This window comes from Phaenicophaeus curvirostris, chromosome 6, assembly GCF_032191515.1.
Source record: "Phaenicophaeus curvirostris isolate KB17595 chromosome 6, BPBGC_Pcur_1.0, whole genome shotgun sequence".
NCBI lineage: Eukaryota > Metazoa > Chordata > Aves > Cuculiformes > Cuculidae > Phaenicophaeus > Phaenicophaeus curvirostris.
Window position 1 is genome coordinate 26,237,038 of NC_091397.1, and position 18,035 is coordinate 26,255,072.

Genomic DNA, 18,035 nt, shown 5'->3' on the forward strand with positions numbered 1-18,035 from the left:
TGTATTTAGTAATGTTTTAAAGGAGGATTGTGCATGCAGTGTCTGACTCTGTCCTTTTTGGATTTCTTATGGTTTCACTTAGCAAGTTTAATAATGCATTCCATTATTTCTGCCTGAGATTATTTTCTTGTCTTCTTTAAGTGTTTTGGTTGTTTTGTGTGAAGAAGATGTGCAGGTGTAAAGGATGGCTAGGTGAAAGGAAGTGTAAGGAAAGAAAAAAAAAAGTTTCAAGTCTTTCTCATACTGGGAGGCTAAATTTAGGAAAAATGTTATACTTCTGTAATAGAGTGAACAGAAAGCACTTCAAACTTTGATGGATAGATTTCTTCTAGGAGCAATAAACCTTTGTGCAAGTAGCTTGTTTTATCAAGACAGTAACCTTAACATTTTGCATAAGCATACTGACAAGTTTTTGCAAGAAAAATCGTTTCTACTGAAGATGAACCTTTGGGTGAGAGCAAATTAACATGTGAATGCAATTTTATTTTTTTTCCTCCTGTCTTACTTTGCTTTTATTATTTTGTTGGGGTTTTTTTTTGACAGCATGGAAATATCCCATTTGAAGATAAATCTGCTTCAATTAAAGTGGTAAGTTTTTATCTGGCATTAAGTTGCAAGTCATAATAATGCATATTATTATTTCATACAATGTAATCCAAATTACAGTCAGAGCTGCAGATAATTTTTTTCTTTTTGTCAGAACTTTTAATTTTGCTTCCCAAAAATAGCTTTTGTCAGGAAGTTTACTGTTCCACTGCTGTAAAAGTATGTATCTGAGGCTAACTTGCTTGGGGTGGTAATTGTCATAATTGCCATTGAGCACTCCATGCTATCCCAGTAAGTATTCCTTCCACTGTTTTTGCATGGAGAAATAACCACGATGTTGATTATAATGTGGATATTTTTCAAAAAAACCACAAAGTTAACAAAGTTCTTTGGGGTGTTTTTTATGAAGGACTCTGTTCTACTCTGCCCTGGCAATTGGAATGGTGTCCTCAATAGCTTTCTTTGCTTCCTATGACAGCTGTCAGCAATGCTGGGATTCTGCTAGTCATATATTTGTTTGTTCCCTGGAGACAACTTATTCTCTATTCATGAAAACCAAAGCAGCAGTGTATTTGCTGAGCTGTCAGCAAATTAGTCAGTACTTGTTGGTGCACATGGTTAAGATTTAGGATACAACATAAAATTTTAAAGTGTGAGTGCATGGCAGTTTAAACCTATACTATCCCACTTTGTTGCCCTTTACAATGTGTTTCTGTGTTCGTGCTGTAACTCATTGACTGGGCTGGTTTAGGAGTCAGTTCGGCCAAAAACTTCCCATGTAGGCTTTGTTTTCAGTTAGGTCTAATGTGGCTCTTCATACGATATGTGAATTCTGGAAAAAAAGGGTGCAGAACACAAGGACAAAGGGGACAAAGCAATGTGATTTATGTTGGTGTAGCCTGACACAGAACTACGTCTTCAAAATTACTTAAGCCTTGGTAGGTGTCTGACCACTAAGATTTGATATGGCAGGTTTGGGCCTTTGGGAGATGCCTGGGTGGTTAAGAATATATTCCTGGTCTGCTGCTTCCTTGTTTAGATGCCGTATTTCTGTTAACATTATTGCAGTGATAGTAATTTTCACATTCTGAATCGCTGTGACCCAGTAATCTAAATGTGGAAAGTGCTTGACCGACAAAAGAGAAAATCACTGAAAACATGTGGAGAGTTTAATTTTGCCCTTTCTATTCATCATTCCCACCCTTACGCCATTCAGCCACTGCAGATGGCTGCTTGATTGCTCACACGTTCCTGCCAAATAGTGAATAATGAACTACCAAAATCGTTAGTTCTGTGCAGGTGGAAGATAGAGATTTCCTCTTTGCTGTTAGTGTTTCTGCATTCTGCGTGATAAAGTTTCCTCACAATAATTTCTGCGTATGTAGTCCCTGCCATTTCACTTTAATGTGTATTTTTGGTCCTTTGATAGTTCTGCCCTTGAGGAGTTACTAGATGGTCTCAGCTTTACCTGGGAGACATTATAGCACTGGCCAAAGTCTGGACTGCTGTCCTAAATGGAAATTGGGCACTACTGACATCTAGAGAAATGTCAGTAGGTAATGCATTTCAGGTCCATAGCACTACTGGTTTTAAACAGCTAATGATGTGATAATGTAAAATGTTGGTATTTAGTTTTGTTTGAAAATTGTGATTTCAGACTGTCGATGACATTATGTAAAGTTCTGGAATAAAAAAAGCCCTATTGTTAAAACTTCGTGAAGTTGAGCAAAAAGGAAGTTGTAATAAATCAGTGGTAGGTGTGAGCTTGATTTTAGCCCTCATTGCGTTGGAAGCTGAAGGACATCCATCTGGTAACGGCTGAAAATTAACTTTGTGAAATCCCAGCTACTGAACTGAAAATTAAAATTTCCTCTTTTTCTTGGGGCAGTGGAGATTTTCGGGGTTTGTTGGTTTTTTTTTCTTTCTCTTTTCCATGCTAGACTGAGATGTCAGGCTTTTCATGCTAACTATAAAGGAGATCTCACTTCAGGCCAAGTGTGTTTCCTTCACAAGTTGAGTTGATGGCAGTTAGGATTTTTTTGTAATTTTTTTGTTTGTGGCTACTGCTTGGTTTTAAGCTTACAGAGTAAATCTGCATTCATTTTACAGGATTTCTTGTGGTATCCAGAAGTTAATGGCTCTATGAGGCAACGTATCAAATCTTGGACTGAGGTTTGTCTTAAAAACCTGTTTATTTTAGGAAAACAGAGCAACTGAGTGAGGACTACTACCTTTCCTTTTTTTAATACACACAACTATAATTACTAGGAGTCCTAGCAGATACGCTAGCAGCTTCAGCATATCACATATATTCAGTCAATTGTTTCTGAGAGAGCTGAAATTTGACACTGTAATAGTGAATCATAGAATGGTTTGAGTTGGAAGGGGCCTTAAAGATTCTCTAGTTCCAACCCCCCTGCCATTGGCAGGGACACATCCCACCAGGTCAGGCAGCCCCCAAGGCCCCATCCAACCTGGCCTTGAACATCTCCAGGGCTGGGACATCCACAGCTTCCTGGGCAACTTGTGCCGGTGCCTCACCACCCTCATAGTAAAGAACTTCCTCCTAATGTCTAGTCTACATCTGCCTCTCCAATCTATAGCCATTTCCCCTGATCCTATCACTGCAAGCCTTTGTAAAAAGTCTCTCCCCAGCTTTCTTGTAGCCCCCTTCAGGTACTGAAAGGTTGCTATAAGGCCTCCTTGGAGCCTTCTCTTCTCCAGGCTGAACAAGCCCAACTCTCTCAGCCTGTCCTCACATGGGAGGCATTCCAGCCCTCGGATCATCCTTGTAGCCTCTTCTGTACCCATTCAACAGCTCCATATCCTTCTTATGTTGAGGATTTCAGAACTGGGCACAATATTCCAGGTGGGGTCTCAAACGAGCAGAACAGAGGGATGTTCGCTGGTGTGTTTGCCTCTGCTTCTCCTGGTTTCACAAGGATGGGTTCACTGGGGCCTAAAAAAAACCTATCCAAACCAGGAAAACCCTTCTTCCTAGGAGCAGGTTGGTTCATTCTATTAAGAGCTGATAGGATTTTACTCTGATTTGACACTTGTCTTACTCTCTGTCTACAATGGCTCCACTTTTATATTACATTTTTGATCCTTATGAATCTCTTCCAACTTCAGATATTCTGTGATTCTTTGTTAATTTTAGTGTTCCATTACTGAGGGACAAAGATAGTTTGGAAAATCAAGAATGCCCTGATTTTTTTTCAATATTTCCCTAAATTACATGCTAATTATTTTACATGTTTCAGGTATAATATAGGTTGTTATGTTATTCAGGATAAAATTACATATAAAATTCAGATAATGAGTAATATGGTTACAGTTTGGCAACTAAATTTTTTCTTCCTCTGTTGACATCTAAAAGCCTGGAGTTATTTAGCATTTCCCACCCTCATTGTGACTATTTCACTACCCTGTGTGTCATTTTTGCACACCTTCCACCAAGATAGCTGAAGATACCATTAGTTTTTCTGTGAATACTGCAAGAAATTAAGAGCTGCTAAACCCTTGTTGTGCTAAGGCAAAACTCACACTAAGGAAATCAGCACTGTTTGTTTCCTTGTATTCTTCTGTTTGAGTACGTTCTGTTCCTTTTCCTAGACATAACTTTCAGACCAAGGCAAGAAGGGCAACAACTGTCTCTTGTCCTTTTAACAATTTTTTAAATGGGTTTAAGATAGCTTTGACAGATAACTTATGCTGCTAAATTGATAGTGATTGTATGTGCTTCTTGATGCTTTGCACTTCTACAGATTCTGTTATGTGAAAATTCTGATATATCACAAATTGATGTTCGCTGTAATATATCTGTAATCTATTCTTTCATAACTATTAACTTAGGAACAGATTGAGTCACAGTCAATTACGATATGATTCTTAATTAACCTGCTCAACATATTGATAAGTATACATATATAAGTCAACATAATTAATAAGTATAATTTGTGAATATTCTAAAACTAATTTCTTTTTACTTTATGTCTTAGGGTTCTGTGGCCAAGCCTCATATAATTGTAGCAGGAGCTGCCACGGTAAGTTGTACATCTATGGGACATTTTAGTAAAGAAGGAAGTTCTAGTAGCGTAACTTTTATGCCTTCAAGTTGGTTACATGATGAAGTTATTAAATCCAATTTAGAATAAAAAATATACTCTCAGTGAATTTTCTGTTCTAACAAGTAGTTCTAAAACATCAGATATATTTTATTGTAGCTGTGCAATGTACAATACTTGATGTTTGGAGGCAGTACTGATTGATAAGCATTGATTAGCCTTAACCTAGCTAATAAATAAATTAGTTTATTTGTTAAAAGCAGATTATTAATTTAAAAAGTTAAATGAAAGTTCTTGCATACTAACAGAAATGCATTTTTAATAAACTTTTCTCAGTCATAAAATACTGCTTTTAAGCATGGCCCAATGGTCTTTTTTTAGTGCATGTATTTCTTTTAGGCTTACATGGGCAAACCCCTGAATTTTACAAAAATAATTCAACGACACTTCCTGAATCTTGTTCCAGTGGAAGTTTGCACCACTGCTGAGTGCTGCAGCATCTCAGAAAACAGGGCTGACAAGAACCTGAAGAGGTCTCCTGACCCATCAGTTTGCCACAAGGCAGGATGTTATACTTGTGTCACTCTTGACAAGAGTCAACCAATTCTTGGAGACTGGAATTTGAAAGTAATTAGCCATTATAAATCCATACCAGCTCAAATTTAGCGTTGGAGAATATGTTCCATTTTAAACAAAATCCCTTTGAAAGCAGTTTGATTTAGAGACAGTTCAGGCATTCTGCCAATCTGAAAGCCCCTGGTTATACCAATCTAGCATGAATTCCCTGAGTTTTAAGGGAAGGTCATAGATGTATGCAGACCTCCACAGATTTCATGAGGGATCTGATATCCTCTGTTTCCAACTGAACCCCCCAAATTCTCCTCTGCATGTAAATATTTGAGCTTTAGGAATCTTACTAAGCCTAGAATATCTCTGCTTGATCTGAGAATCTGACATGTCTTACTAGCACAACTGATTGTATCTCACACAGAAAATGCCATTATATAGCGATAGTGTTCTGGCATGCAGAAGGTCAGCTTGCAAAACTACAGGACTGTCAGCTAAATAATTTCTTTTACTCATATATATACATTAGCCATAGTTTGTTGTCCTCTGTGGATGGAAAGAGATACAAACCAACAATATTTATTTGATGCTTAGCTCTTCATAACACCAGTATATTTACACAAAACATTAATAGTGATATCTAGAGTTGTCCAGAGATAAACATCTCATGTTTTAGGGTACTTGCAGAAAAAAAATGAAATTCAGAAATCTGATGCATCAGTAACATTACCATGACTAGCATTAGTATGGTAACCTGCTACCAGGTTAAACTGCTGTGTGCCCTTGGACTTGTCAGCATTTTGAAACTTACCTGTATGTTTAACTTAACTCTCATTTTTTTCTGGACATGGTCTGCCTTGAAGATGTCAACTGCATTACAATTTTTAAGTAGAAGTAAAGTCTTACAAGCTGGAAAAGCACCAGCTAGTACAAAACTCAGTTGTTTGCTTATTCTGGGAAATGTCTGAGAATGTCACTGCAGTGCTCTGCTTCTTAGTTCTTGAGTTCCTGTGAATAGGATATGCTTCTTAAAACATCCTTTTAAATACTATAGGTATTTGACAAGTAAAGATTTAGCGACAGGGAGAAACTGCTTTTTTTCCAGAGTGTGAGTTCTCAGAGCAGCTGAATGTTATCTGGTTTCATTAAGTATTTGTTTATATTCAATAATATTCTCAGGAAAGAGTTCAATCACTGTGCTTGGCTTACATCAAAATTTTTATCTAGGTATTTAGAAATAACTAGGGTGTTCACTACATCCAGGCTATTTTTTTTTTTTACAGGTTTTGACTAATTCAGTGTAGATTTAGTAATACTTAAAAATTGCTCAATACAATTTTTCCTACAATTTAGGAGATTCCTCTTAGAAGTTGGGAGAAATTCTTGTGTGGCTCTGGCATCCTCCCAATCATTGCATATGGATGATTAAATCAGAAATTAAAATGGCTCTTTTTTTTTTTTTTTTTTTCCCCTTTTTGGATATCTGAAAAATGGGTGGAAATACTGTAACTCGATACCACTGTCAAGTTTTGCTTGCATGTATCTCTTGCTGTGGTCAGTTTTCCTAGAGTAAAATCAACTGAATTGACCATGGTTTTTATGTAATGTGACTGGTTTTGCTACTTCATCATTGTTCAAAGTCAAGGAACTTTAATTAAAACACCTTGCATTGCTTAATTTATGAAAAATCAAATAGACATTAAGTTGACTATTACATACTCTGCATTTAAATGGTCTGTTTGAATGTAATTACCTGTTTAGGCAGCTGCTTGGTGCAAAAGATCTTTTTTAGCACTTTAGAAATGAAGACTAAAGAAATAATCTCACTTTATAGAAATAGTGAAAAATTGTACTACTAATGGAGCAATGGAATCAGTTAATTAAGGGTCCTTAGGCATACAGGTTCTGAATCTCTTTCTTTGTTTCTCCAGTGGTCTATCAAGATTCACAATGGCAGCAACGAAGCCCTCACACAATATAAAATCAATATCACTTCAATTGCACCTCTTTTGGAAAAATTAGCAAAAAGTAGTGATGTTTACTGGGTTTTACAAGGTAAAGTAAGAACAGTAGGTAACAATTTGTGCTGTCGCTGTCTGTTGAATCATTATCTTGTAGGTTATGGAAAACTGAGGACATACTGGTAACTTGCAGAGTAAAAGGGGTGTTGGTTTAATTCCAGTCTGACCTCTCTTGCAGCCTTAACTAGCTAGTACCTAACTAGCTGTTGCTAGTGATGGAGATTTTGAAGCTCTCTCAAGGAAAATATTTTGCCTTCTGAACTCTTAATTCATAGAATCATGGGATGCTTTAGTTTGGAAGAGACCTTAAAGGTCATTCAGTTCCAGCACCCCTGCCATGGGTAGGGACTCCTTCCACTGAATCAGGTTGTTCAAAGCCTTACCCAGCCTGGCCTTGAAGACCTCCAGGGATAGGGCAGCCACGACTTCTCTGGGCAACCTGTTCCTGTGCCTCACCACCTTTGCAGTAAAATATCTCTTCCTAACATCTAGTTTAAATCTCTCCTCTTTCAGCTTAAAACCATTCCCCATCGTCCTATCACTGTACTCCCTAATGAAGAGCCCCTCCCCATCTTTTCTGGAGGGCCCCCTTTAAGTACTGGAAGGCTGCTGTAAAGTCTCCTCAGAGCCTTCTCTTCTCCAGGCTGAAGAGTCTCTACTGTCTCAGCCTGTCCTCATATGGGAGGTGCGCTAGCCCTCTGTTCATTTTCGTGGCCCTCCTCTGGACTTGTTCCAACATATCTATATCTTTCCTGTATTGAGGACTCCTGAACTGAATACAGCACTCCAGGTGTGGTGTCACGAGAGTGGAGTAGAAGGGCAGACTGGCCTCCCTTGACCTGCTGGTTACACTTCTTCTGATGCAGCCTGAGACATGGTTGGCTTTCCTTGTTAGCCTGCTCCCAGACTCAATATAACATGTGTATACTCCCCCTGCTGTGCTCTGTATGTGCCTCCTGGGAGTCAGGAACAAAAGTGCATAAGACAGCATTGTTTCTGTGCTTGTGTTCAGTTAGATTTTCAGATTGAATAAATAATAGGAGGGGTTCAACAAGTGCATCTTCTGTGTCTGAATGTATAGAATGAATAGATAATACTCTGATTTTAAGTCTTCGAGAATGAAACTTGCTTCTGTCCCCTGAGCACTGATCACTTAAGATTAGGAGCCAGAAGTCATGGTTCAAAATGAGTCTCTGATATTTTAATTATGGCATCAAGCTTACATTCTTTTGCTTTTCTTCAATAAAACTTAGGTATGTCTCTGACACTGAACAATTAGCATGTAGGTGGAATGTGCTAGTTCATCTGCCATAGAATACAGCATTTTAGATTATCATCACATCAGTTAGAAACATAGGCAGATTTTGAGCCCCGATGAGAATATACCCGACTGTACCCTTACAGTCATATCCAAGTTCCTATCAAAGATGGTTCTAGAGGTTAATCTGTATCAAAAGATCCATCTTCTCGCATTCCTTTCAAAGCTGTGTTTATCTATTACAGAAGCAGTTAAATGTCAGACATGTCCCAGTGTTCTGTTGGTAGAGATCCAGTCCATTTAAGTAATCTCTGAGCTCTTCAGTGGAATAAGTTAAAGCAGAGCAACCTGTACACAGTTGTCTAGACATTGATTGCCTAAAGGTGGGCATTGAGGCAGCTAAAGTAAATCAGCTTACAGCTTGTAGACTGTTCCACCAGAATTATGAATGTCAGTAGCTTTTCATAGCGACTGATTGATCTCTAGCTGACTTTTTGATCTAGAACACCATATAGATTTGTGTAGAACTGTGCATGATTTCTGAAGCCTGCAAGCAATTGAGTGGTCAGCCATTCTTCAAAAAAACTGACATTCTGCAATCAATTAAACTGGAATTCATGGAACAATTGGAATATGCTTACAAACTATAGAGAAGCTGGTTTCTTCTGCAGTAACTAGAGGGTTTGAGAGATTAATTTTTTCCACGTGTCCATTCTGCTGCTTATGTTCTGTTCTTGTGGTTTTGGAGTCTTGGGGAATTCTGTTACTGAGAGAAGGTATAAGCAGCTCTGCATTCCAGCATTATATACTCTTAATGATTTTGGGGGACTTAAACAGGCATTCATGTCTGGCTTAAGCTTTCAAATCTGTAAGTACGTATGCGTGACTAGGGAATGGCAATAACATTTCCTCATGAGCAATTCTTGTCACAATTCTACTGTTACTCGTTCCTCATTGTACGTTTCTTCTGTACCATTAAAGAATTGTGACCGCCTAAATGAAAGTAGGTTGTACAACTTGAGCTAAGTATTTGTCACGTAGAAGATTAATGTGCCCATTCTTTGTCCTTTCAAATTCAGACCCTGTTTATGAAGATCTGCTGAGTGAAAGTCGGAAAATGATCACTAATGAGAAAATAGATGCTTATAATGAAGCAGCTGTTCGTATTCTGAACAGCAGCTCCCGAAATTCCAAAGCTAAAGTTAAAGTGTTCAGTGTATCAAAATTGATAGCACAAGAAACTATCATGAAGTCTGCAGATGGCCTGCATCTCCCCGAATCAAGCAGAGATACAGTAAGTGTTTTTATCACTGGCCAACATTAAAAAGTAATAATAGTAAAACAAGATTTTAAGTGAACATTCTGATATGGCATACATAGTATGAAATAGAAATGTAGTGGGGACTTGCACATTCTTCAGGAGATTTTGTTCAGAAGATCTCAGTAGGTGTGGAGGCAGTTAGTTATATAGATTGTTTAAAAAACATAATAGACGCATTAGTGTGTAGCTATTTTTAAGTAGCTGTTAATCTGCTAGGTCTTTTAAAGCCAGATTGCAAACTTGATGCCTTCATCTGCATGGATGAGTTAGAGTGATAATGATTTGTAAAGCAGTGCTAAGAAACAAGTCTTGGATTTTACCCTATGTGCCCATGTAATTTTGCTTCATAAGGAGTATGAAAAGGATAATAAAACACACAATATACACCTTCCTGGTTGCATGGAGTGCCACTGATTTTATTTCTTATTTTATCTTTCATACTGATATATATATACACAGACACGCATGCAGTGAGCCTCTTTGAGCTTTGTCAGTCTGCCCTTCTTGTGACTGAGCTCTCCCTCCATACCACTTTTAGTTCCACTCTTTTGCAGGTTTCAGTTGTTTTCAAGTAATGGATGAACTAAATATTATTTCAGCACAGGTTTCAGTCTCACTGGCATGATTTAGAGGCTTTCATTACTTTTAGTGCCCCTTTAGGACCTAGGTTTGTGAGCTGTTTTGTGTATAAAGTCCATTTAGCTCTTTACAGTTCCTTTTACAGCCAGTAGAGAGAACCTTTCTGTTGTAACGATTAGCTCTTTCTGTACCTCCAGAAGCTCACAGATTTCCTGTTTGGAAGAGATGTGTTGACTGTACTGTTGAATGCAGTTGGGTATATGGTGGCACTGTGAAATTTAATTTGTGTGATGATAAGGGAGAATTGCTTGTTTTATGTCAGTGCATGATCTAGAAGAAAATCACTTACAATGAAAATGTTAACTTTTTTATTAGAGATTAATTAACCAAACTGCCTATTTCTTTGACAGAATGCGATGATTCTGATGAATGTCTACTGCAATAAGATAATGAAGCCCATTGATGGCTCCTGCTGCCAGCCTCAGCCTCCTCTCACTCTAATACAGAAGTTAGCTTTCTGTTTCTTTACTTTGTCCATTATTGGATATTTAATTATCAGTTTAATTCATCGGAATAATTATCGGAAGAACAAATCATGCACTGATTTGGAAAGTGGAGAGGAGAAGAAACCTGCCATCAGCACTCCTAACATTTCTACTTTAGAGATGCTCTTACACTCCTTCTGCAAACTGGGTCTAATCATGACTTATTTTTATCTATGTGACAGAGCAAATCTTTTCATGAAGGAAAATAAATTTTACACACATTCATCTTTCTTCATTCCAATCATCTATGTCTTGGTTTTGGGGGTATTTTTTACCGAAAATACCAAAGAGGTAATGATCATGTTGACATCCTATTTATAACACTGTTTCTAAGTTTGAGTGTAAATAACACATTGCTAAATATTGAAAGGTAAATTTTCAAACCCTGTATAACTCATCTGCAAAAAAATGCACTCACAAGCAATATAAAATTTGCATGGAATTAGATGCAAAAGCTTTTTGAAAACATATGGGCATGAGTGCTTTTAGCCATTGTCGTTCAGTCAAATCTGAAGCGAACATAGCTCGGGTACAAAAGAGTGTAGAGCTAAAATCTGGTAGACCTGTGTCCATTAGATAAAAGCCTTTTACAGCTGAGACCTCCTTACACATAAAGTGGTTTATTGTTTTGAACTTTTTCTCGTCATTTTGTAGATGTTCACTACACTTTTTGGAATAGCAACGCTCTTGTTTTGTTTTGCATTAGACTAAAGTGTTAAATAGAGAACAGACTGATGAGTGGAAGGGCTGGATGCAACTTGTTATTTTGATTTATCATATCTCTGGAGCAAGCACTGTAAGTGATTTGAATTACATATATTTTCTTTAAGTGGGAGTGCAATTTGGGTTTGTTACTTCAAAAGAAGGATAACGTAAATGCATATTAGGGTTGAATAGAATGAATAACTAATGCTGTTGTAGCCATAGTTTTAAAAATGGTATTAGCAGATATAGTTCATCTCTATTTAAGTGCAGATTTCATTGTTAAGAGCATCTTATGCATTACTTAATGAAAAAAATATACTTGTTTCCTTCATGTAGGATATTACATTAGTTTAATTGCTAGCAACATGTCATTTTTATGTTCAGAACTTGAAGCTGCTGAAGGTGAGCTTTCAGAGATCCTTTCTTAACTCTCTCCTAACTGATTTCAGAATATGGGGAGTGTAGAGTGATAAATAGCAGAAAATCATTTCAGGTTTGGGCAACAAAAGAGTTTGTAAGAAACAGAGAAGGGCAGCATGTTTCTTTTCTTAGTTAAAGAAGTTCTATTGTAGAGCATAAAAATAATAAAATAGGGGGGAAGAAAGGAAGATCAATATGTGGCCATTTATAAAAGGTACTTTACTTTTCTCAACAGTTTTTGCCTGTGTACATGCACATTCGCGTTCTGGTTGCTGCGTATCTGTTCCAAACAGGTTATGGGCACTTTTCATATTTTTGGCTAAAAGGGGACTTCGGTGTATACAGAGTGTGTCAGGTAAGAATATCTACTTACCATTTTTATAAAGAAAATTGTTCAGATAACAAAATATCCATAATATATTTCTACTCCCTAAATAATGTGAATTTTGAACAAGGTGTGAGCATTAAAAATGGTTATTGTTTCTATGTAATCTGACCTGTTTAACCAGTGTGTTTACCTAATACAAACATATAGCATATAAGTGTTACTTGCAATGTAAAAAATGTAAGCATGTGGACTTCAAAATATCAAGACAGACATTTTCCAAAATACAGCAATGGAGTTTTCACTGCCGTAGAAGTTTACGATAAATAACAATATGTAGGTAATGAGTCAGGCAGGCTGGCTGCCAGTAAAGATGGAGGTCATTGACAAATTTATTTGCTTGATCTTCCTGGATTTATTCTACAGTTACTGTTGAGTAAAGAGGTTTACGTGAAGAGCTGTGAAGTTCTGAATTGCCCTCTGGAACAGCCTTTCTCCATTTAGTGTTGGGAATAGATAGGGTGGTGTGAATGTTCTCATCTGGTCTCCCCGAGATATAAAATACACAGATACTTGCATATGGTGCCAAAGTAACATGTGCTCAGTCTCTCTTAGCTTTGCCTCCCTATTAATATGTCCTCTGTTTTCTCTGATCTGACGCCTTCCAGGTTTTATTTCGTCTCAATTTCTTGGTCATTGTACTGTGCATAGTGATGGACCGACCTTACCAATTCTACTACTTTGTGCCATTAGTCACTGTCTGGTTTATGATCATTTATGGCACCTTAGCTATATGGCCCCAGATAGTCCAGAAGAAAGCAAATGGTGAGATTGTTTGGGGTTTTTTCTCATTTTTTGCATGGTACCACAAATGATAACCGTACAGCAAACGGTGTTGTTAGTACATCTTAATCTCTTTTAACCTATTTTGACTATTTTAAAACAGCTGTTCACAGAAATATGTTTTTTCATAAATTAATTTTGTGTCAGTTGAAAAATGTAACTGCTGATAACTGAAGTCTGTCTACCAATATGACTGTAAGCATACTTTTTAATAGATTTTGACCTGCAGAAATATGGTTTTTTAAGAGTTGTAATGTTACTGAATGCAAACTGAAAACTGTCCATGCTATCTGATATTGTTGCTGTAGCATACTGATGGGCATGGCATGAACAGTGAGCGTTTAAACTTTCCCATTCTACATTGCAAACATGTCTCATCCATCGTGAGCACTAATCCTGCCATATCCTGCCAAATAAAAACTTGGGGTTTGTACTCTTAGTATCTTAGATTAATCTAAGTGAACTCTCAGAAGTGTATCTTGTAATACAGATATTTTAAATAAAAAGCGAAGTGAAATCCCAGCTTATTTCATGCATTACAGTTCATTGAAGAGATGCCATCATGTGGTAAAGGCTTATTATTTCATTCACCTGAATCAAAACAAAAATCTTAAGAGTTTTTGATACTCATTCCCTACTTGATGGAGTAACATCCAGATTTTATAGTCTGCAGATATGACAATGAAATACAACAAATGCATGCTAGGAATAGATGCTGCAAAAAATATACTTAGAGAGTAGTTTTACAGGGTATCTCGAAGGCAAATGGCTCCAATATTTGTTTTTCCTATAACGGCACTTCTGTTCCAGATATAGAGAAGTGCATATTGTGTACTTCAGGACAGTACTGTACTGTGAAACTTGAAAATCTTTAAATGACAACTTTCGCTTATTTATGTCACAGTTTACAGCTGCCAGGTTATATGGAGACACAGAGAGAGATTATCTCTGTTTGCAGTGTTGAGTCTTAGGTAGAGTTGAATATCAGTTGATGGCTTTGAGGAGCAGTTCCTCAGGCTTTTCTTAACAAGAGACTTGTCTTTAATGACCTGCAAAGTTAAGCTTTGGAGTACAAATGGTACCCCAGAGTTTAATCATATGTGCTCTACTTATTTCACGTGACAAAAGCTGTTGAGCATTTTGGTTTTTTGTTTATTTACATTCCCCTAGAATAAGGAGCGTCTGTGCAATGTGTTTGGAAAAGCAGGGGCTTTAAAATAGTGTTTTCTGTTTGAACACCTAAATTCTCTTCTTTCTGTATGTATATTGTCCCTGGTTCAGATGTGAGGCTTAATTTAGGATTAATAGGTTGTTCATTGCTCTGAATGTTTGTTTTAATTGCTTAAAGTAAAATTTAATGCATAAAATGTAGATAGTACAAAAATATTGCTGGTAATATTTGAACATTTATGAATGTATATTATTAAGCTTAACTACACTACATAATTGGCAATTATTTAATTTGGATTCTGCTATTGAAAAACTGATGATAGTATCCTGATAATTTATTTCTTCTTCAGGGAACTGCTTATGGCATTTTGGTGTACTCTTGAAACTGATTTGCTTACTGACATGTATATATTTTCTGTCATATTCTCAGGTTTGTAAATTTTGACTATTTTTATTCTTAAGATCCTAAAAGCATATTACTTGTCTCTACATTTTAATGTACTCGTAACTTGTAAGATTTGCTCCTGTGTCATAAATACAGAAGAAAAAAAATGGAACCTTTCATTTTGTTTTCATATTTGAATTGGTGTGATTGCTGGAAAAACCACAATTCTATGTCTTATTTTTAGTAATGCTTGCTTGGCATGTTTTCAGTAAACTAATACGAATGTCTTAAGTACAAAGGTCTGTGCTATGGTTTTGGTGTGGGGTTTTTTGATGTACCTAAAGTTACTGGTTTTTTCTAGCATGTCATGATACATACGGTGATATGAAGATCTGTGTCTTGTGTCTCTTGGAGACCTGCTCTTGGCTTTGATACCTTATCAAAAGATTGGTTGTCATGCTAAACTAGCGACTTAGAGCATGCTGTAAGTACAGCTGACAGACATAAGGGAAGAGTTTGTCACTGGATTTCTCAAGGGGGTTGTGTGGTTTTAATTCCCCATTGGTTTTAAGCCTGTTGAACTGTAGTCTTCTGTAGATACGTTATCCAAATACATCAGTGGATCTCTGCCTTTAAGCCTGCAGTACAAAGTGAAAGGAATGCCCGTACCTTTAGGGGAAGCAAAACTGAAACCTTCTGTCATCTGAAGAACTGGTTTTTGGTTTTTTTTCTTTTTAGGGGGAACACCTTCAGAGGAAGCCTATTTTTTTTTTGATAATGCCACATAGCTAGTGAAATAGGGATGCAGTAGAAGTAAAAGACAGCATATCAATTTAACTTTAGTAAACATTATTGAATTAATGATCAGTGCTTTTGCCATGTTTATTTTTTTTACAGGGCGCATTTGAGAAGATATTTTCTTTTTGGCCACTGTCTAAGTGTTTTGAACTGAATGGAAATGTCTATGAATGGTGGTTTAGGTGGAAGTTGGATCGCTATGTATGTAACATTTGCATAAACTTATATTGGTCTTTTAAGTATTTTTTTTTTTTTGGAGGACAGGAGGGTTGTTTTCCTTTACTCCAGAGAAAGCAAGAGTTTGTCCCAGGGGATTGTTTAATAGATGACTAAGCTGCATCCGCTTTACTTCTGCAGATGTCTGTCAAAGGCTTGCTTATTGATTTATTTGCTGCTGGATCCTACTTAGTTTGTTTCTAAAAAATGAATTCATAAAGTGATGTGGATTTGTCTTTTCTCAAAAATTTTACTGCAAAAATCTAACACCTGTAGCATTGGACTATTGAAATACGAGGCAAATCGTTGAGGTGTTTTTCTTGCTAATATTTTTTCAATTAAAGTATCAATTAAAGCAATATTTTTTTAAAAACACTTTGAAATCAGGGTGTTGATGTCCAAACCAGACTTCTTGCTTGTATTTTTAAATGGTTTTCCAGTGAGAAAGTGCTTTCATTCCAGTTACTGACCCTACAGTGTGGGGTCTTTTTGTTGTTGTTCGCTTTTTCCCTTCTTGGTAAGGGAAGTGGAGTCTCTAAGACAGGAGCATTTATCTGCTAACCTTGTCCTTAATGGGATCACTTGCACACTTCTCCCTCTAGCATCCTCCAGTAATTGAAATGTGCAGAGCACACAGTTGTCATGCCCTGGGCTGCTCCCGTCAGCAGTGCACACTGTATTGCGATATTTCAGACTCGGAACTTTGTTGCTTGTGAACAGTGTGTATTCTGTGATGCCTCTGAAGAGGAAGTCCTGAAATAAATACAGAAGACTAGCACTGCATGGGCCTGAAACAGCATCATGTTGCTAGCTAATGAGAACTTGGCATGAGATCATAAAACACTCTGTTGAAGAATTGTGTCTGTAAGAGAGGGAAGCACTTTTAGTGCTTCTTAAATGTTTTCACCTGCCAACTTGGGAGAAGGCCAGAGGTTCATGCTTTTTCCACAGGGAAAGGCCTTTTCAATGCTAGTGTAGATGGTACAGGGGATAGTAGATAGTTGAAAACTTGAAATTTCCTTGTCATGTCTTTAATGCTCTGTGAAGCATTAGTAAGAGTACTTTATTTGTAGTTTTTGAGTTGAGTTAAAATTGCAGTTTATGACAACTTAGTGTAGAAATCCTATTTTTGTTTACTTCAGTAAATCTGGGAAAGGAATTTTTCACACTTATGTTTTGGTATTACAAATAGTCTATCGCATAGCATTTCTGTTAAGAGTTTGTACCTGAACTACTGGTAAAAGCAATGAAATATTAATTGCATTCTCTTTGTCTTTTACAGGTGGTTTTTCATGGGATGCTGTTTGCTTTTATTTATCTGGCATTGCAGAAATGTCAGATGATAACAGAAGGAAAGGGAGATCCTCTTTTTTCCAGCAGAGTTTCAAATATTTTATTAGTTATTTCAGTTGTGGCCTTTTTGGTACGTACCTAGCATACCTAGTATAATCAGATTAATTTCTAAAGAATAAGTTTTCTGAAGTTCCTGTTCAGAAAATTTATTGATTTAAGAAATCAAATCTTGATCTGAAGATACTTCAGCTGTGTTTTTATGCACTAAGTACCACTAAAATATTTTTCCTTTCAGTCAATTGTAGATGAAAACATCATTGCTCTTTCAGTTCATTTAAAGGTTGTAAGAAGATTGGATCATAAACATAATATGGTGGATAATGTAACTCTTATCTCCACTTGTGATTGCTTGTCTGTTTGTGTTGAAAAAATTGTCAGTGGTATGGTTTTATCTTAGGGTATGAATAAGAACGGTATTCATCACTTGCAAAAAAGAATTTGAGGGAAACACACAACTAAGCACAGTATGTTTTTTGTCTATTACTGTCACACATCTTAGTGAACCAACTACTGCTGAAGCACATTGAAATAGCTTACATCTTGCTTTATTTTTAAATTTTACTTACACTTCCTACACGGACTGATTTTTATGTCTTTTAGACCTACTCTATTTGGGCTAGTAGCTGTAAAAACAAGACAGAGTGCAATGAACTGCATCCTTCTGTTTCTGTGGTACAGGTAATTATAATTATAGTCCTTTTCCTTACAGTGTCAGATATTGAGATTCATTCTCATGTGAGAGTGAAAAGGGGTTCAGCTGCATTGCTTGCTATTTTTAATTGCCTTTAAGCACTGAAATCACATGCTACGATTATGCTTTTGATATTGCCCTGATGTCTTTAGTGTAGGTTTCATATGCAGTGTTTTAAGTCCAAACCCAAGTTTTGACTAATTGCATAGTAGTGGAAAAGAAGAA

At 36.8% G+C, this 18,035-nt stretch overlaps 1 protein-coding gene across 2 annotated transcripts in view; it reads left to right on the forward strand.

The window, feature by feature from the left end:
• CASD1 (CAS1 domain containing 1) overlaps positions 1-18,035 on the forward strand; it is a 29,859-nt gene that overhangs the window by 7,595 nt on the left and 4,229 nt on the right. Inside the window, exons 4-16 of one of the 2 annotated variants that reach the window (XM_069859652.1) lie at positions 544-588; positions 2,656-2,718; positions 4,548-4,592; positions 7,112-7,235; positions 9,539-9,753; positions 10,770-11,195; positions 11,611-11,700; positions 12,265-12,384; positions 13,023-13,179; positions 14,718-14,797; positions 15,650-15,751; positions 17,049-17,189; positions 17,720-17,797. In XM_069859652.1, coding sequence (XP_069715753.1) covers positions 544-588; positions 2,656-2,718; positions 4,548-4,592; positions 7,112-7,235; positions 9,539-9,753; positions 10,770-11,195; positions 11,611-11,700; positions 12,265-12,384; positions 13,023-13,179; positions 14,718-14,797; positions 15,650-15,751; positions 17,049-17,189; positions 17,720-17,797 — 1,686 coding nt within the window. The remainder of the gene's footprint in view (positions 1-543; positions 589-2,655; positions 2,719-4,547; positions 4,593-7,111; positions 7,236-9,538; positions 9,754-10,769; positions 11,196-11,610; positions 11,701-12,264; positions 12,385-13,022; positions 13,180-14,717; positions 14,798-15,649; positions 15,752-17,048; positions 17,190-17,719; positions 17,798-18,035) is intronic. The other variant, XM_069859653.1, reaches the window with a different exon arrangement.